We start from the raw sequence: 14,511 nt of genomic DNA, 5'->3' as shown, positions 1-14,511 counted from the left end.
TCAACCTCCTCGTGGAAAGGAGGGCACAAGTTTTATGTGGTGCAAATTTTAATTTGTTTTCCTTTCCCCATTATTTTATCTATTGCGTTAAGGACACGGTTCGCTTTGACTTCTATTTCAATTTCAAGGGCCGTGTCCCCCTCGAAGACCAACACAATGTCGTCGGCAAACGCTTGACAGAATACTTTCATCTCCTCTAACATCCATAGCAGAGGGTCCAGCAATAGGTTCCACAGGATTGGTCCGCCTATGGACCCCTGCACGCACCCCTTGCTGATCCCCCTACTCACTTGCACACCCGCATATCTAACTTTCACTCCCCTTTCACTCAGGTAGCTGCTGATCACCCGCCTCACGTTCCCCGGGCACCCAACTTCAGCCAACCGCACCTTTATGGCTGGCCACCAGGCGCTGTCGAAGGCTCCCTCTATGTCCAGCGATACCACAACAGAAATCTTCTTCTCCTCCCTCATATTTCTGATGTGGTTCACTAGTCTATAGAGGGCGTCCTCGGTGCTCCTCTGTGGCATAAAGCCATACTGGTGGGGGCTTATTTTGGGTAACAGGTAAAACCTGAGTCGGCCGACCAGCATCTTTTCGAAGATTTTGCCGAGAACAGGTAAGAGGCCGATCGGTCGATAGGCTTTCGGTACCCGATATGATTCCCTGCCCGGCTTTCGCAGTATAACCACGGTCGCCCACTTCCACTGTGCGGGGAAGTAGGCGGCAGAGAGGCATCTGTTGAGCAAGGCAAGGAACCATCCCGGGTTACAATCTACAGCGTGCAGACAGATGTCGGCCGTGAGGCCATCCGCCCCGGGGGCCTTCTTGGGGTTGAAGGACCTTACGGCTCTCTTCAACTCCTCCATGATGAAAGGAGGGTCGTCCGGGCCCGCCGGCGGTTCGGTGTCCAAGGACTCCGCACACCGGCGCACCCGACGATGTCCCTCACTTTCACCACTTTCCTGGTCCTCGGGGTAGAAGGTCTCCGCCAACAGTTCTGCCGAGCTCCGGGCATCGAGGGTTTCACCACCCCTCGAAAGGGGCAGATCCTCCTCTCTCCCTGTGGCTCTACTAAGCACCCTGTAGATGCCCTCCCAGACCCCCTCCCTATCCTGTTTCCGGCAAAACTCCTTCCAACTCTTCTCTTGTGCTTCTTTCACTGCCTTTTCATACATCTCTCTTTCTTCCAGGTACAATCCAACCACGCGGTCTCTGCGATCAGGTGCTGCGTTTCGGATCCTGCGTCTCCTCGTGGCCACCTGCTTCTTCATCTGCGCGAGCTCATCATTCCACCACGACAAGGTGAATATCTGTGTGTGTTTTTTGGTCGGCATTGTGTCTCTGCATGTCTGTGTGATTGCTTCAGTGTATTTGTCTATTGCATCATCTATTTGTTGTGTGCTGTGTATTGTGTCTATGCCTTGTATAGTTAATTGTCTGTCCGACATCAGCTGGGTCAGTTTCTCATGAAACTGAGTCCAGTTTGCCTTGTGTGTGTTAAATATGCGTGTAGTTCGTATTATGTTCGTGCCTGTGGATTTATGTTGTCTGATGCCGAAGGATATGCCGTTGTGGTCCGAGCTCGTGAGACACTCCTCAACCCTCCAGTTGTCCACTCGGTTCAGCAGATCGTCGGAGCACGCTGTCACATCCACGTAGCTGGAGTACCTTTTCCCACCTCTGATGGTATCGAACGTAGGGGTGTTGAGTATGTGCATTCCCATTTCTTCCAGTACAGCAGACACGTCTCTTCCTCGCGGGTCTTCCACTTCGCCACCCCACCACGGGCTTTTTGCGTTTGCATCGCCTCCCAGGACCATCCTACGGATACCCAGCTCTCTCCCTATCCGCCTAAGATGGTCCAGGTAGAGCCCCACTGGCTTATCGGGCTCGAAGTAGAAGGACACTACAATCATCTCCCAGGCTTTGGTTCTGAGGGCGGCCACAACGATGTTGTTACTGCTAAGGCGTGTATGTAGTTCGACATCCAGTGTGTCGTCGAGTACCACAATACACGCCTTTACTGCGCCACCCCCTTCCCCTTCGCACTGGAAGATCCTCACTCCATTGTATGTCCTCATACTTTTCGCCCCGCCAACGTAGGGCTCTTGCAGCAACGCTACGCATGCCTTACGCTTGGTGGCTTCGAGCTGTAGCTCCCTTGTGGCGATTTGGCTCCGCTGGAGATTGGCCTGCAATATTCGGTACTGGAAGGACTCACCTTGGGCAACCCTAGCAATACGCTACCGCCGATCTGGCCAGAGCGTCCCACCTCTTTCTTTCTGTACACTCTCGATCAAAGGCGCTGTGCTCAGCGCTGCCTTTCTTGGCCTTAGTGCAGTTAATGCACTGAGGCGCTTCTCCCAGCAACCACTTGTCGCATTCAGTCCTCATATGAGGACCAGCGCAGTGGCTGCATCGGTCCTTCTCTTCCCTACACACCCGCCTCGTATGCCCATATCCAAGACAGCGCGAGCACTGCACTAGGGGACTTTGATCCATTACTCTCACTCTAGTAAGCCCTATATGGGCGTGCCCTACACTCGTACATCTCTTCCATACCTGTGGACTCACCCTGGCCACTACGTGGTTCTGGAGGTGGTTCCTAGCTTTCGTCACATACGCTTGTTAAGTTGCGTGAATAAAGGAGACAAGTGAAACGCTCGGACGCTAGATATCAACTGGTTTATTGTATGAAATAGAATTGTAACACAACGCACGCTCGCAAGTCGCATCTTGCGCTGTCATCATTTTCACACATTTAGGTATAACTATAAGTACGTGTCGCCACAACATTCCCCCCCTTTTTTAAAAAAAAAAATGTGTAACAATAGTTAAAATTATACAATACAATATATAAAAACCTAAAACAAAAACATTACCATTTAGTTTATCTAGTTACAAACATTTTAAATAAGCTAGGAACATAATATAACATATTTTATGTTTATAAATTACATACCTATTTAAACTTGCTGCATTCGTTTCTGAATAACATTATCCATCTCCTTTCTAAAACATTTCTTTACTCTCCCAGTACATTTACCGCAACACAAATAACATAAAATAATTATAATTAACAATAGAACTGTAACAGATAAGTAATAATGATTCTTCATGTGTCTTTCGATATTATTAAAGTCCAATTGATTAGCTCCATTTTGAGCTATAATTATTTCTTCGTTCTTACTGTAACTTTTACCCATTTTGAAAATAATTTTACTTTATATTAATAAAATAAGATAAGTAATGTACTTTAAATGAGGTTTGATAGCAAATGAAACAAATATCATAAGACGTAAGTAAATTGCATTGTAACTGTGACCTACATAAAAATATGCAACGCTTATAAAAATCTACTTGATAATTTCGTAACTCGCCCGCTTCGTGTGGTACGAGGTACGAACTTATCGCTATTTGAAAATGAAACGCTTCGCTTAGACTTACTTACTAATTGGGGTTCCTTACTTGAATGTTGCGGCCTATAGGTTGTTACAAAAAATATTATATAAATTATTAACTAATTGCAAGATTGAACTGTATAAATAAAGTTTAATAAAAATGCTAAAAGAGTGACCATATTATTACCTATGTAATCCGATATAACTTACTTAGTAAATAGGTACTAATTATTATAAAACACGAAATACTAAATAGGCATCTTCAATGCGTAAAAACAAAACTATCGTATTACTTTATTCTTTCGCAATAGGTACACAAAAATGTAAAATATGCACAATATAATGTTAATCACATTTATGTAAAACATGTAATGATAAACAGTAATAATATGAAACAATAAAAACAAACTAAATTACTTTAAAACGTTGTATAGTGAACAATTAATATAAAAATTTGTATAAAACGCGATAGCTACATGTAAAAAAAAAAAAAAAAAAATGTATATAACACACAAGTATGATACATTGAATAACAGCACAGATAATGCTTAGAATTAAAGACCGTGTGAAGTACTATATATCGGCGAATCGCACGGGTCGTCGGATTACGCGACCGCTCCTAGTTACGCTTATGGGCGGCGCATGCTGAACCGACTTCGATACAGGAGTGTTATGCGGAACAATATTGTTCTCCACATTAACATCATCTTTTAATATAAAGGCTGGCTTCAACCTATCGATAGAAATCCTAACCTTTCTATTTGGCATTTGTATAACAAAACTTTTATTACCACGACTTATGACGCTGTATGGGCCATCGTAAGGTGGTTGAAGTGATTTTCTTACCGTATCATTTCTAACAAATACTTGATTGCATTCTTTCAAATCTGAATGTACGAAAATATTTCTAGAATTATATTGACGTATTGATTTAGGTCTTAATTTGCTAATTATATTTCTAATATGCTTAACATAATCATGTGCCTCGTTAAAATGATGTTCGCTATTTTCAAAAAATTCACCTGGAATTCTTATGTTTGTACCATACACCATTTCGCTTGCACTAATACTAGTATCTACGCGTGGAACTACTCTTAATCCTAACAATACTGTACTTAACTCTGTTAACCAATTATTTGACTCACTCATTCTGGCCATAAGGGCTGCCTTAAGAGATCTGTGCCATCTTTCTACTTTTCCGTTACTCTCTGGGTGAAAACTAGTTGTTCTTATTTTATTTATTCCAAATAATTTCATTAGTTGCTGGAACAAATTGCTTTCGAATTGGGTTCCTCGATCACTTGTCAACCTGATAGGACATCCAAACCTGCTTATCCACCCATTGTATATAACCTTTGCTACTTTTTCCGCATGTATATCTCTTATAGGAAAAGCTTCCGGCCACCCCGTGAACCTATCTATAACCGTGACTAAATACCTATAGCCCTCAGGTGTGCTAGGTAACGGACCTACTATATCTACATGTATGTGTTCAAAGCGTTGGCATGATGGGAAAGTACCTAACTCGGATTTGTTATGACGTTGTACTTTTGCACGTTGACATTTAATACATGTTTTCGCCCACTGCCCTACCTCTTTATTCATACCTGGCCAGTAATATCTATTTGCTACCATTTTTCTACTAGTGCGAATACCGGGATGGCTTAAATTATGGATTATATCAAAAGCGATTTTTCTAAACTTCTCTGTTAAATAAGGACGAGCTTTCTGTCCGCTAACGTTACAAACAATTGACTTATCGCATGTCGGTACTAAAATTTCCCTAAATTGCGTATTGTCCTTGACTAACTCTTGTAATTCTCTATCTTTACTCTGCTCTTCCGCTAATTCATTATAATCTATTACACTTTGACCTGATATACTTTCTATTCGTGATAAACAGTCCGCGACTACATTTTGTTCACCTGATATGTGACGTATGTCTGTTGTAAACTCACTTATATATAATAATTGCCTTGTTCTCCTAGCTACCTCTTTCTCACAGTTCTTTTTAGTAAAGGCGTATGTTAAAGGTTTATGATCTGTAAAGACTATTATTTGTCTCCCTTCTATTAAATTTTGAAAATGTTGTATTGAAATATAAATAGCTAATAATTCGCGATCATATGCGGAGTATTTCTGTTGGGAATCTGTGATCTTTTTGGAAAAATAACCTAATGGTTGCCATTCATTATTAACAAATTGTTGCAAAACCGCACCTATGCATGTGTTCGAGGCGTCAGTAAAAAGTGCTAACTCGCAATCGGGCAACGGATGCGCTAACGTTACAGCATGTCGTAACTGTCGCCTACATTCCAAAAATGCTTTGTCAGCTGACTCATTCCACGTAATTACAGTATTATCGCGTTTCTTTGAACCATGTATAAATGAATTTAATATAGCTTGATTTTCTGCGGCTTTAGGTAAATGTGACCTATAAAAATTGATCATCCCTAAAAATCTACGTAGTTCCTCTACCGTTTTTGGTTTAGGAAAATTTTCAATAACCTTTACTTTACTCTCTAATGGATGGATACCGTTTGTATTTACCTTGTAGCCTAAAAATTCTATTTCTGTCTTACCAAAATCGCATTTACTTAAATTAATAGTTATACCATATTTGTCAAATCTTTCAAATATTAATTTTAAATGTTCCCTATGTTCCTCTAAGCTATTACTTGCTAAAATGACGTCATCTAAATAACAAAATAAAAAGTCAAATCCCTGTAAAACAATACAATTCATAAATCTTTGGAACGTTTGCGCAGCATTTCGCATGCCAAACATCATTCTAGTAAATTCAAACAATCCAAAAGGTGTAATAATCGCAGTTTTGGGAATGTCGTCTGGATGATTTAATATGCAATGATAAGCTCTATTTATGTCTATCCGCGAAAATATCTTTTTATTTGCTAACAGGTAAGTAAAATCCCTTAGTCTCGGAATAGGGTATCTATCAGGAATAGTAACAGCGTTTAGCCTCCTATAATCACCTACTGGTCTTATCTCGCCTCCTTTTTTAGGTACTATGTGCAACGGACTAGCCCAAGGACTTTTCGATGGCCTGCATATGCCCATCTCTTGCATTACCTGGAACTCCTCTTTAACCCTTCTATACCTATCTGGCGGCAATGGCCGCGCCCGCGCGTAAACTGGTGGACCAGTGGTTTCAATATGATGATAAATGGCATGAGTAGGTGTTTCCTTAAACGAAACTGGTTTTGTTATATTAGGAAATTCTTTCAACAAATTATAAAGCGGGTGTGTATCCATAATCGTACATATTGGTGCCTGCGACGAATTAGTTATAGAACAAACAACATTCAAGTTAGTAACCCTGTCAACAAGTTTCTTATTTCTTAAATCTACTAATAAATTATGAAACTCTAAAAAATCCGCTCCTAATATAGGTTGGCTTACGTCTGCAATTACAAATGTCCATCGATAAGACCTTCTTAAATTTAAATTTAAATGTATTGTTTTTACACCATAAGTTTTAATTTCGCTATTATTCGCGGCAAAAAGTTTATAATTAGAACACTCACCGGACAGCTTCTGCTTACGTGTTACTGGTACCACCGAAATATTTGCACCTGTGTCCACTAAAAATGTCATTCCGGTCTCCTTATCGAATACACTAAGACGGTGATTCTTGTTAGGTACGTGATCCACCGCCGATATCCGTACCGCACTTAGTTTTCCGGTGAAGATGACCGAGATGGCGCTTTCCAGGCACACGGCTTTTCACAGGCTCGAGCTCGCTCACGAAAACGAAAGTGGTATCTGCACAACCAGTTTGGATGTTCTGGAGTCATGCGTGGTCTTGACGATGATCTGGAACGCGCTCTTCCTCGAAATCCTCCTCGTCCACGGCCATACCCTCGAAAACGGCTGCGGTGGTATTGTTGTCGCCTGTCCTTCACCTCCTCGCGCAGTGATGCAATTTCCAAATTCATTTTGTGCATCTGAGTAACCAAATCGCTGACTGGAAACTGGTGTTGACTACTGGAACTATGGACTTCAGCAATCTGTTCTCCCTTCATATTTTCCAATATTTTATCTGCCATGTTCGCGAGATTGTCTAGCGTCTGATCTTGACTCACGGTTAAGACAGCTCGTACTGAAGATGGTAACCTTGAGAGCCATAAACTATGGATGGTTTTATCAGAAACTTGGGTATTTCGGCCAAGTTCCTTCATGCGCCGTAGTAAATGTGACGGTTTTTGTGAGCCCAAATCCATTTCACTTACTAGTTTCTGGAACTGTCTGTCTGCACTTTCTTCATACACTTGCAAGAGCCGCTCCTTTATAGCATCGTACTTGTTGTTTTCAGGTGGTGAAAAACAGATATCACTGATTTGCTGCAGTGTTTCGCATCCTAATTTGGTGATAACAAGGTCGTATTTCGCTGCGTCTCCTAACTTTTGCGGGCGTACTATGGTTTCTAGTTGGAAAAACCACAGTCTCGGCATTGCAGTCCAAAACTCTGGTATGCGAGAACCGACGCTGATTGCGGCTAATTCTCCTTGTCCTTCCTCCATCTTATATGTAGCGTCTCTATCTGAATCTCGTTTTTCTGGTGTTGGCGTCGGTTCCGTAGCTGGTGCTGCGACTTGTTTTCCTGACATGGGAAACATAGCGAGTTGATATCACTTCTCACGCCACGTCACTTCACGTATCGTATCGTGCTGAGATCACGTCGGGGTCACCAATGTTAAGTTGCGTGAATAAAGGAGACAAGTGAAACGCTCGGACGCTAGATATCAACTGGTTTATTGTATGAAATAGAATTGTAACACAACGCACGCTCGCAAGTCGCATCTTGCGCTGTCATCATTTTCACACATTTAGGTATAACTATAAGTACGTGTCGCCACACGCTATTTCTACCTTTCTCTCTTCCCCCTTCAAGCCCTCAAGGATGCTTACATTCTGATTATTGAATGCTGTGACGAAATCGTCAACTTCGCACTTCATCACATCCCTGAAGACCAGAAGGTGGCTCTTATTTCTAACGTCTTCCACAACTAGTCCCTCATTCTTTCTCAGTCTTTCCTTCACCTTGACTCTTTCTTCCTCATTCGCACGGTTAGGTTAGGTTAGGTTAGGTTAGGTTAGGTTAGGTTAGGTTAGGTTAGGTTAGGTTAGGTTAGGTTAGGTTAGGTTCCCGTGTGGAGTTTCTGGTCTCCCATCGGGCGCGTCCTCAGGTGGCGGATAGGGGGAGGCCCTCCAGATATGGGGGGTACCGGTTGTCTTGCCGGCGCGGACCAAAACCAGCGTGGAGGAACTCGAGGGCTGCCACGTCCTTGTTGCAATTTCTGCTTTGCAGAGAATGTGCTGGGTTCATATTCGAACAGTGCTGCTTTTGCGGCGAGGTATGGCAACCAGTGGTTGCGGATGTTTTAGTCCTACTGGACGACGGGCTGCTCTGCAGCGATGGATGGCGGTTGTATCAATCGCGGCGCGGCGGGCTGGGCGGCAGGTTTTCTGTTGCCTGGTTAGGGGCTTCGGCCTCCCGTCGGGCAACCTGTTATCCGTCGTAGTGTTGTTGTCACGTCTAGCAGCTACGACGGACCAGGGGGCTTGCCTTAATCGGCTGGCCTGAGAGGAAGGACACCTCATCAAAAACCCTCAAATCCGCGTTGTAGTCCAGCGGCGTGGATTTCCTGTCCCTCTTGGACAGTTTGGCTCGGGAGAGCGTGAGCTTTTAGCTGTGTACACCCATGGATACCGCCCGACCTCCATGGTGTAAAAGGGTTATCCGGGTGCAGGGGGCACCGCCCGGATGGACGTTTTATATCCCCCATACTCGTGGGAACAAAAATGTCCTTTAACTCCGAAATGATCAACGACGACTCTGGCAAACACACAATTGACACTGAAAACTTTTACGATTTGGAAGACACTGACGGAAGTATGTCTCCAGCGCGTGTCGAGACAAGGCGGGGCAGGGCTGTGCTGCGTTCAAGCTCCAGCTCTGTCAACAGCATAAAAGAAAAGGATGGAAGAGACAGGCTGTGGCGGAAGCGGACGCTGGACACCAGCTGTTCAGGTTCCGCCACAGATGGCACAGGGGTTTTTACATCCCCATTTTTGAAGACCACCTCAAAAAGAGGGAAGGGCCGCCCATCGGGTTCAAGCGCCACTCGGCGTGAGGACACATTTGACATGACGAGGATGCGTAAGATGGAGTTGGAGGCGCAGGCCGAGAAAGAGGTTGCTGAGTGCGCCGAGCGCATTGAAGTGGCGCGAGCTAGCGCTCCTCTCCCTCCCATCCCAGTAAAGTTGAACACATCTGAGGATCTCAGTCGCCGCATTGCCGATGACCTGGCTGCAATAGAGAAGGTGTTGACCAGGTCATCAAATCTCAAGGGCACTTTCAAAAAGACCTTGAAGATAGCCCACGATGATATTGAGCAGTCGGTGGCACAGTTGGAGAAGCGCACTGTGTCTGAGGAGACGAGATTGCTGCAGGCAGCCAATTCCCGCCTCCAGGCGGAGCTCGACTCCCTGAAAAGGGAGCTCCAAGAGGTGAAGGCCCCTCAGGGCTCGTCGCTGCCTGTTCAGCCCCAAGATTCAGACTCCGATCTGGTTGCTGTCATCTTGCGCCAGGTCGGAGCAATGATAAACGCGAGATTCGAGGCCCTAGAGGAGCGTCTGCTGCCGGCCAAGCGCATAAGACCTCCGCTGGCGGCGGATAGCAGGAAAGCGACGAAGGCGGCTGAAGAAGAGATGGCCGAAGAACTTGCACCGTCCCCTCCATCAAAGGCGAAAACATACGCAGGTGTTGCGGCAACATCGAAACCAGGCAGACCTGTGCCTGGGCCCGCAATAAAGAAAACCTCGAAGCAGGCAGCGGTCCCAGCGGTGGGGACCGAGGCAACCTCGAAGAAAAACAAGAAAAAGAAATTGGAAAAGGGGAAAGAAACGGGCGTCGTGCAGCCTGTTCCGGCGGGTTCAAAGCCCCCCAGAAAAGATGGCCTCCCGCAGCAGCCGTCTAAGGATGGAGAGTGGACTGTGGTTGGAAAGCGAGGAAAAGGAAACAAGGGGAAAGGGAAGAAGCGCGCGGCTAAGTCCCGCAAGAAGTCGCGAAAGCTCCACGCTCCGAATTCCTCGGCTGTCGTCCTTACCCTGCAGCCGAGTGCGAAGGAGCGTGGCGTAACCTACGCCGGTGTTTTGATGGAGGCGCGGCGTGAAATAGACCTCGCCGAAATAGGCATCAGTGCAATGCGTTTTAAGCGCGCCGTCACTGGTGCCAGAATACTAGAGATCCCCGGTGCTTCCAGCACCAAAGAAGCGGACTCCCTTGCCGCCAAATTGCGGGAGGTCCTCGGTGAGGATAACGTTAAGGTGTCCAGGCCGGTCAAGTGCGCAGACTTGGGAATCACTGGCCTGGATGACTCGGCCACAGTCGAGGACATTGCGGCCGCGGTCTCGCACGCAGGGGAGTGTACCGCGGAGCATGTGAAGTGTGGTGGCCTGCGCGCGGGCCCCCGAGGTGCTGTATCAGCCTGGGTTAGTTGCCCGGTGACTGCGGCGAAGAAGCTGGCGCAGGCGGGGCGCGTAATGGTTGGGTGGGTTTCGGCGAAAGTATCTCTCACTGAGCAGAAGCCCCTGCGCTGTTACCGCTGCCTGGAGTTGGGCCATGTCAGCGCCACATGCTCCTCGTCGACGGACAGGAGTGCCACTTGCTTCCGCTGCGGTGAAACAGGCCATAAAGCTGGTGGATGCGATGCCGCCTCCGCTCGCTGCGCCCTATGCACGGAGGCAAAGCTACCGGCAGAGCATCGGATTGGAAGCGCAGCCTGTAAGGCCCCGAAGCCTAAAAGAGGCGGAATGCGGAAGCAAGATGGCGCTCGAGTCCCATCGTGCTCTGCTCCGGTACCTGATGAGGTACCACAAACGGAGGCAGCCATGGAAACGCAGTAATGGCCCCACTGCGTTTCCTACAGGCCAACATCAACCACTGTGCCAGGGCTCAGGACCTTTTACATCAGAGTCTGGCAGAGTGGGGGATTGACGTGGCGGTAGTGTCCGAGCCATACAATCTGCCCCCCCGGGATAACTGGGCGGGCGATCTGGATGGCTTGGTGACGCTAGTTGCTCAAGGCGTCACACAGCTTGAGCAAGTCATAAGGCGGCGGGGATGCGTCTCGGCGGTTGTCAAGGGTTTCACCGTTGTTGGGGCGTACTTCTCGCCGAATCGCTGCCTCGCCGATTTCGAGCAGTTCCTGGTTGAGTTGAGGAATCTGCTAGACTTCGCACAACCTCAATCTGTGCTTCTGGCCGGGGACCTTAACGCCAAGTCGGTGTCTTGGGGCTGTGTGGCAAGTGATATACGTGGCTCAATACTCGCTGACTGGGCAGTTGCGTCGGGACTGACGGTTATTAACCGTGGAGCAGAATTAACTTGTGTTCGGCAGAGGGGTGGATCCATTGTAGATGTCACGTTTGCGAGCCCCCCTCTCGCTCGTCGTATACAAGACTGGAGGGTTCTTTTGGACGTGGAGACGCTCTCGGATCACCGTTATATCCGGTTTAGCGTCTCCACGCCCTCAACGGCTCCCAGTCAATTCCCCCCTGGCGATTGTCGTCCGCGCTGGGCACTTGGTAGCCTCGATAGGGAGCTCCTCATTGAGGCTGCCTTAGTGCAGGCTTGGCTCCCGTCGCAGCAGAATGGCAGCGTAAACGTAGAGGAAGAGGCCACTTGGCTTGCTGAAGCAATGTCAAAGGTGTGCGACGCGAGCATGCGGAGGGTGCGGTCGGTTCCACGTAGGCGCCAAATGTACTGGTGGTCCGCCGATGTTGCCCAGCTGCGTGCTTCATGTGTGGCTGCGAGGCGGGCGTACACCAGGCACAGGCGCCGTAGGCGGCGTGACGAAGATGAGGAAGCGCGGTTATACGCCGTCTATAGGGACTGTATTGTGTCTCTGCAGGACGCAATCAGAAGCGCTAAGACCCGTGCATGGGAGGAGATGCTCGAGAGTTTGAACCGTGAACCCTGGGGTCGGCCGTATAAGAGGGTGAGGCAAAAGCTTCGCCCTTGGGCCCCGCCCCTGTCTCAAAGTCTCGAGCCACGATTTCTGGAGCAAGTGGTGACGTCCTTGTTTCCGGATCGGGGAAGACATTCTCCCCCACCGATGGCACCCGCGATGACTGCGCAGGAGGAGCTCAACAACGAAAATGTCCCTCCAGTCACTCGCAACGAGCTCGCTGTGGCAGTAGAGCGCCTAAAGGCGAAGAATGCCACCCCCGGCCCTGACGGTGTTCCCGGGCGGGCTTGGGTGCTGGCGCTAGAGTCACTTGGACCCAGGATGGAACAGCTGTTCACGGAATGCCTCCAACAGGGCCAATTTCCCCGTAGGTGGAAGACCGGGAACTTGGTCCTGTTGCAGAAGGAGGGACGCCCGCGCGACTCGCCCTCGGCTTATAGGCCGATCGTGCTGCTCGATGAGGTGAGCAAGCTCTTTGAGCGCGTCTTCGCAGCTCGCCTCATCGACCATCTGGAGGGAGTGGGGCCGGACCTAAGCGAGAACCAATTTGGATTTCGCCGGGGACGGTCCACTATCGATGCGATTGCTGAATTGCGGAACCTCGCTGATGATGCGGAAAATGAAGGCGGAGTGCTTTTGGCGGTGTCTCTTGACATCGCCAACGCATTCAACACTCTGCCATGGAGCTGCGTGATCGAAGCGCTCCGCTACCACAACGTGCCCGGGTATATGGTACGCTTGCTGCAGTCCTACTTATCGGAGAGGGCTGTGGCGTACCCCGCGCGCCGTGGATGGCAAGAAAAGGAAGTGACGTGCGGTGTTCCACAGGGCTCGGTTCTTGGGCCCCTTCTGTGGAACATCGGCTACGACTGGGTCCTGCGTGCCACTTATCTACCGGGTGTCAGCGTGCTTTGCTACGCGGATGACACCCTGGTAACTGCACGCGGGGCCTCGTATAGGGAGGCAGCCCTTATTGCGACCGCTGGTGTGGCGGAAGTTGTGCGCCGAATCAGACGACTTGGCTTAGAGGTCGCTCTCAACAAGTCCGAAGCGATTTTGTTTCGCGGCCGTCGAAGGGCGCAGGCTGCTGGTTCAGCTATCCAGGTGGGTGGCACGTCCATCGGCGTCGGTTCCACCTTGCGCTACCTGGGCATCGTGCTGGACAGCCGGTGGACATTTGTGGAGCACTTTCGTCGCCTCGCTCCCCGTCTTGTTGGGGGGGCCGGGGCACTTGGAAGTCTGCTCCCGAATCTAAGAGGGGCTGGGGGTGCGTGTCGTCGTCTATACACCGGCGTCATTCGCTCCATGGCCCTTTATGGTGCGCCCATTTGGGCCGACTCTTTGAGCGTCCGTACCCGACCCTACTTGCGTAGACCGCAGCGGGTCATGGCGCTCAGAGTCGTGAGGGCATATCGCACAGTGTCCTTCGAGGCCGCGTGTGTCATGGCTGGGACGCCCCCGTGGGACCTGGATGCCGAGATGCTGGCGGACGTTTATCGCCGCGTCACCGCGTCCAGATCGCATGGAATTAATCCATACCTGGAGCAAATCCAGCAATGGAGGGCCGATGCTCTCGAGCGGCGGTTCAGGGAGTGGGAACGCCGGCTCGAGAGGCCCAGCGCAGGAGCGAGGACGGTCGAAGCCATCCGACCGGTCCTACGCGAATGGTGCGACAGGCGGCATGGGGCAATTACCTTCCGCCTGACACAGGTGCTGTCCGGACACGGCTGTTTCGGGTGGTACTTGTGCAAAGTCGCCAGGCGGGAGCCGCAAATGGCTTGCCATTGGTGTGACAGTCCGGAAGACACGGCAGACCACACTCTCGCCGTGTGCCCCGCGTGGTCCGAGCCCCGTGCTCGCCTAGTCGCAGTCGTCGGCCCTGACCTCTCTCTGTCTTCCATAGCTCGCGCAATGGTTGGCAGCGACAGGTCGTGGCGCGCGGCTATCACATTCTGTGAAGATGTGATGTCGCAGAAGGAGGAAGCAGAGCGAGTCCGCGAGGGAGATCCCAACGCAGATCCTATTCGGCGGCGACGTCTTATTGGGCGCAGTCGCCGAGTCGCAACCGCTGTACACGGTAGCGACTTGCTTCCCTAATGATGGGTGCCGGACGG

General features: G+C 49.0%; 1 protein-coding gene across 1 annotated transcript; it reads right to left on the bottom strand.

The window, feature by feature from the left end:
* Positions 1 to 7,096: 7,096 nt before the first annotated feature.
* LOC123698830 lies at positions 7,097 to 8,041 on the bottom strand. Its single transcript, XM_045645599.1, has one exon. It carries the CDS (start codon positions 8,039 to 8,041, stop codon positions 7,097 to 7,099), a length of 945 nt encoding a protein of 314 aa, XP_045501555.1.
* Between the last annotated feature and the right edge of the window lie 6,470 nt (positions 8,042 to 14,511).

The sequence above is a fragment of the Colias croceus genome, chromosome 2 (assembly GCF_905220415.1).
Source record: "Colias croceus chromosome 2, ilColCroc2.1".
NCBI classification, from domain to species: domain Eukaryota; kingdom Metazoa; phylum Arthropoda; class Insecta; order Lepidoptera; family Pieridae; genus Colias; species Colias croceus.
This window is presented reverse-complemented; position numbering and strand designations above follow the sequence as displayed.